This window comes from Clupea harengus, chromosome 22 (assembly GCF_900700415.2).
Source record: "Clupea harengus chromosome 22, Ch_v2.0.2, whole genome shotgun sequence".
Classification (NCBI taxonomy): Eukaryota; Metazoa; Chordata; class Actinopteri; order Clupeiformes; family Clupeidae; genus Clupea; species Clupea harengus.
Genome location: NC_045173.1, coordinates 24,910,593 through 24,916,737, shown reverse-complemented (window position 1 = coordinate 24,916,737; position 6,145 = coordinate 24,910,593). Strand labels below are relative to the sequence as shown.

Below are 6,145 nucleotides of genomic sequence, written 5' to 3'. Positions count from 1 at the left end.
TCTTCTCTTCCCCCAGTTCACTCCATTTCCTGCCATCTAACAGAATATTTGGATGGCTTTTGGAGGTGCAGGACTCCGCCGCGCTTATCTCTCTGCTCACATGCCGCCTGCCGTGTTTCTCTTATTATTATTATTTTTTTCTCCGCCGCACCTTGTTGCCGGGCGCCTATTGTGGCGGTCGTTTAATTTCGATAAGGCTTTGTGGGGCGAATGTAAAGGGGAAATCTGAACTGCAGGGCCAGGCTGGGAGAGGGAGAGAGTCGGAACTGCGGAGGGTAAATTGTTATTTCACCACTCCGAGAGGAGGTGGATGTTTTTTTTTCTATTCTTAATGGTTAAATCAGATTTAAAAAGAGAGTGAGCGAGAGAGAGAGAGAGAGAGAGAGAGAGAGGGAGAGACAGAGAAAGAAAAAGAGTATGTGTTTATGCGAGTGAAAGGGAGAGATAGAATGACTGAGAGAGAGAGAGAGAGAGATAAAGAGGGGGAGAGAAAGAGAGACAGACAGACAGCAAGTTAAATTGAGGGAGAAGTTAATAGGTGGGGGGAAATGAAGTGAGTGAGACACAGAAAGCAAGAGAGAGAGGGGCGGGGGAGAGAGAAAGAGGGAGAGAGAGAGAGAGATAGAGAGAGAGAGAGAGGGAGGGAGGGAGAGAGAAAAGTTTGGCTTATCAGGATGAGACAGCAGGCGAGTGCACACAGCGGTGAACCGTGGTTGCTGTTTGTTGTCACCACTGCTGGCCGCCTCTTAAGTGATATCGGCTGTCACGGGGTCAGAGTGCCGCGGCTCTCCTCCCTTCCACAAATCCCTAAAAGGGACAGGAGGGAGCGAACGTGGAAGGCAGTCGCCACTGCAGTCCAACCCGCAGAAAAAAAAAACACACACAATGGTCATACAGTGTCCTTTGTTGTATCTCCCAGTTGCTACGGTGTCAACAGCTATTTTCTTTTGGTTTTGCGTGGGCTTGACTGCACAGAGGGCTTCTCTGGCGTGAGCTTTAGCAAGGTTCGCTCATCCCCTCTGGGAGAGAGAGTCTGTGTTTATCTCCGGATCAAAAAGCAACCGGGTGTGAACTGACACACCTGAGCACAAAGACTGACATTTGGCACTGTCTATGTGAATACCCATGATTCATTGCTGCAGCGCTTACATAAGCCATGCAAACAGACGCTGTGCTGCGCAATGTTTGTTTGTACCATACATAAGTTAAGGTATTTACATTAAAGTTAGAGTCTACGATTCTAATCCAGTACGATTTTTTTGTGTCAGGTTTGAACTGCTACTTACGGTCCTCTAGCTAGCTGTCCTTTCAGTACAATCAGTCCTGACTCAGTAAGTGGGGAACAAACAGAGTGTCTCGGACCGAGACATAAACAGTTCCGGCCAATCAGCAAGTTGCTTGAGGAGCATGGAAGGGAGTTGAGCTCAAATATCACCAGAATTGTGGACCTTTAAGTGAAGGTGTGAACCTTAAGTACCACATTTCACGTAATGGGAAAAAAACTCGCCACACGACAGAAGCCCAGTAGACTCGTGGCAGCGTTGAGGAAAATGAACAGCTATTGTCGGCGGGGTGACCGAGATGACTTCACGGTGTGGAGCAGTGAGTTTCCTAGTTTTCCTAGTGTGCTGATGGATTCGCACCGTTGTGCCCTTCGGGTGTCTTCTGGAGTATTCTAGAAAGGAGGAAAAGCTATCAAAAAGTCGCAGGCAATAACAAACTTGGATAAGCGAGAGAGAGAGAGAGAAAAAAGAGGGGAAAAATCACTCTCTTGCCGTGCGCCCTCTCTCTCAACGTGACTCCATCGCAGCAATGAAGCAATTACAAGTGGAGACAGGCCATTCTCCGTCTCTCAGCAAGACACTGGCGAATGGTTAAGGAAAACAATGTCCTGCATTATAGCATCGGGGAGGGAAGGGGGGGAGGGGGGAAGCATGCCGCGAGAAAGTTATAGCCATGATTTCACGCCAAGACGGCGAAAGCCCATTACTTGCTCTTCAGAATCTCACCTCCACTGCTCTCTTTCTGTTTTTTTTCTTTTTTCTTTTTTCTGCCTTTCTTTTGTTCCTGGCTGCAGGAGAAATCTGCGCATTTAAGATCCACGGGCAGGAGGCCCCGTTCGAGGCGGTGGTGCTGAACCGGACGTCGGGCGAGGGAGTCCTGAGGGCGCGGAGCCCCATCGACTGCGAGCTGCAGAAGGAGTACACGTTCATCATCCAGGCCTACGACTGCGGAGCGGGGGCCAGCGGCGCCGGCTGGAAAAAGTCACACAAGTGAGTACGCTGGGTCGTCAGCAGCCTTGGCTCTCTATTCATGATGTATTGATCGTGCTAGTTGTCCCAATGCATGTGTCTCCTTCTCTTCTCTTCTCTTCTCTTCTCTTTCCTTTCTTATTTCTTCCTTTCATTTCTTGTTTTTTTTTTGGTTGAGTAATCAATGATCCTTAGTTTATTTCCCTGTCTGTGTCATACCCTATAAGTCCTGTTTCTGTATTGACCATGCAAACTGGGTCTTCTAGTTCACAGTAGTAATGTAACTTGTCTACTTTTAGGAAGTTGTTTTTTGTTGTTGTTGTTTTGGGGGGGGGGGGGGTAATTACATGCAAGGCTGTTTTGCCCATTGGGGATCTGGGGTTGTTAAACTGTCTCAGCAGTACCAAATATACTGCCAGGGCTACATAGCTGCTGAATAAACTCTTACTGAAGTACCTGAGAAAACTACAAAGACTTATTCAGCATTCGTGTTGCCTTACAGAATTGATGTTGCTACCGCATGTAATGCTTTCAATGCATTTAAAAATAAGTATCTGTTTGTATTTTCGCCAGAGTTGGTGTTATTTCTTTTTGTAGACTGAGCTCACGCTATGTTTCTGTTCCTGGAGGGGAGGTTTTCCTTTTCTCTCTCTCTATTCAGAATTGGCTGTAGAATCATAAAGGCCCCTTTGGCATTTTTAGATAGGCTGCATACGCTCTCTGTATATAAAGGCAGTCATGACGTTGACTGTATATAAAGGCAGACATTAAGTAACTGTATGGGCTAAGTCTATACTTTAAGCCCAGAGGGATTGCTGACCGAGCACTTAATTGACGCGCTTGTTAGATGTAAAATAAGTTCCAATTTTGCGTTCTCTTTCTTGGTTATGCAAACTTTATTTCTCACAGTAAGATCCAATCCATAAGCATGTCCATACATCCAAACTTGCATCTTATAATACATGAAACAGACCTTTGCAAATACAAATGAAGCGGTCAAAAAGGTGTGTGTGCTCTCCCTCAGTCAAGCAACACCTGATACCTGCCTGAACTTTCACACCTATATGGTGTGAGCCCAATTAAAATGGAGCGCCATCTAGTGTCCCACACAAGATTAAAACATGAACCCAAATGGCTCCTACAGTAACTCTGTATATAAAGGCAGACATTAAGTAACTCTGTATATAAAGGCAGACATTAAGTAACTCTGTATATAAAGGCAGACATTAAGTTAACTCTCTGTATATAAAGGCAGACATTAAGTAACTCTGTATATAAAGGCAGACATTAAGTTGACTCTGTATATAAAGGCAGACATGACGTTGACTCTCTGTATATAAAGGCAGACATGACGTTGACTCTCTGTATATGAAGGCAGACATTAAGTTAACTCTATATAAAGGCAGACATGAGGTAGACTCTGTATATAAAGGCAGACATTAAGTTAACTGTATATAAAGGCAGACATTAAGTTAAATGTAGATAAAGGCAGACATTAAGTTAACTGTATATAAAGGCAGACATTAAGTTAACTGTATATAAAGGCAGACATTAAGTTAACTCTGTATATAAAGGCAGACATGAGGTAGACTGCAGTGGATGTTTTAAACTTTTTAGTAGCTTCTGAAGCACATGGAAAGATTTTGAGTTGAATACAATATCTTAATATTGATATTATGATGACGACTATCATTTTATCATATGGTGATACATTTGTTGTAATAACAGGTTTATAAAGATGTTATAAGCCATTCTCTTGTAAGGTCCAATGAGAAATCCACAAATTGGGGATGAAAGCACTAACAAATAAGCTGTTTGTGAGCCAACTACCTTTTTCTGCTCCATACACTTACACTTACCTTCACATACTCTCACACACATGCTACTCTCACACAGTACTACCCTTGCCCAATGCTTATCCCTTAGTAGTTCTGCATTGATGACCTATCAAGATGTTTGTGGAGTTTGCCGGAAGCTCTCATGTGCTTGATAAGCTGGGCACAGTTTGGCAGCTGAGGCAGCAGCTGGGAGATGAAGTGCAGTGGAGAGCAGTGCTTCAGGGTCCTGAGAGAGAGAGAGAGAGAGAGAGAGAGAGAGAGGAAGAGAGGGAGAGAGGAAGAGAGAGAGAGAGTGAGGAAGAGAGAGAGAGAGAGGGAGAGAGAGAGAGAGAGAGAGAGAGAGTGAGGAAGAGAGGGAGAGAGAGAGAGAGAGAGAGGGAGAGAGAGAGAGAGAGAGAGTGAGGAAGAGAGGGAGAGAGGGAGAGAGCTGATGGGAGAATGGGACAAGGAGAGAGGCAGCCTGGTACAGAGAGTAGGAGAGGGGGGGGGGGGGCAAGAGAGTGGAGAACAGAGGGAGAGAGAGAGAGAGAAGGAAAGAGAGGAATGAAGCACTGCTTGTGATTTCACAGCTTGGGCATCTCTGATGAATGGCTCTTGACATAGAGGGATGGGAGTGAGTGTGTGTGTGTTTGTGTGTGTGTGTGTTAGTCTGTCTGTCTGTGTGTGTGTGTGTGTGTGTGTGTGTGTGTGTGTGTGTGTGTGTGTGTGTGTGTGTATGTGTGTGTGTGTGTGTGTGTGTGTGTGTCTGTGTATGTGTGTGTGTGTGTGTGTGTGTGTGTGTCTGTGTGTGTGTGTTAGTCTGTCTGTCTGTGTGTGTGTGTGTGTGTGTGTGTGTGTGTGTGTGTGTGTGTGTGTGTGTGTGTGTGTGTGTCTGTGTGTCTGTGTGTCTGTGTGTGTGTGTGTGTGTGTGTGTGTGTCTGTGTGTCTGTGTGTGTGTGTGTGTGTCTGTGTGTGTGTGTGTCTGTGTCTGTGTGTGTGTGTGTGTGTGTGTGTGTGTGTGTCTGTGTATGTGTGTGTGTGTGTCTGTGTGTCTGTGTGTGTGTGTGTATTTAGTCTGTGTGTGTGTGTGTGTGTGTGTGTGTGTATTTAGTATGTATTCTAATGAAAAGTGTGTGCTCCTGTCTGTGAGGGGGAACAGCGTCCCTGCAGGATATTCTAAATGCAGGTCTCATTAAGTTAATGTCTTCAATTAGGAAGACATATGACAGATAGAGACAGTATTAGTTATCATCAAACAAGGTCACTGACTGGAGAGAGAGAGAGAGAGAGAGAGAGAGAGAGAGAGAGAGCGAGAGACTGAAGACTGAAGTCTGGGCTGATGATTTGTTTGTGGAGTAGACTATCTCTCGGATTGTCAAAGATATTCAGCCTCATGAATTAATGGGCAGAAAGCGTACCACTATTTTTAGCTCTCTCGAAGAAAACTTACTTCAGATTAAAGCGCTACCTCAAATATTTTGGATAAAGGGTAACTACATGCACTCTCAGTGCCTTCTCTCAAATGGCATATTCGTATTACATATGCATCAATCAAATCTTTTTTTACGTAAAGGTAGTGATACAGTTATATAGTGATGGTTTTCTTGGATCATATACATCTCTGTGGCTCTTGGCATCAGTGAGCGGTATCAAATGTGATAAATAGATATCTAATGGATTATAAATGAATCCTAATTGCAGAGGAATTATCTCTCATTTGGTTCAGTGATAAATTGCTCTTTCTGGAGGAAACCTCTGAAAACCTGACTGGTGCCAAAGTATCGGTAGGACTGAGCTAAAGGCAGAGATAAGGTTTGATAACAGCTTTTGTCCCTTTTTCTCTCTCTCTCCTTTTCTCTCTCTCTCACACTCATTCCCGTACTCTGTCTCTCTGTTTTGTCTTATGGAATATAAAGATGCACAAGCTCACTTTGATTTTAAAACCCCACATTTTAGTGTAACCAGTTAGATGCTTTCTTATTGACTGTGTTCATTGGTGAATATGAATGTGTGAATTTGAGTTTCTCATCTGAAAATCCTTTTATTAGATAGCAATACCTCTGTTTGTTATTTGCG

At 44.2% G+C, this 6,145-nt stretch overlaps 1 protein-coding gene across 1 annotated transcript in view; it reads left to right on the top strand.

The window, feature by feature from the left end:
* The first annotated feature begins 1,585 nt into the window (after positions 1–1,585).
* clstn2a (calsyntenin 2a) overlaps positions 1,586–6,145 on the top strand; it is an 85,410-nt gene continuing 80,850 nt past the window's right edge. Inside the window, exon 1 of the mRNA XM_042703066.1 lies at positions 1,586–2,273. Coding sequence (XP_042559000.1) covers positions 1,957–2,273 — 317 coding nt within the window. The 5' untranslated portion in view covers positions 1,586–1,956. The remainder of the gene's footprint in view (positions 2,274–6,145) is intronic.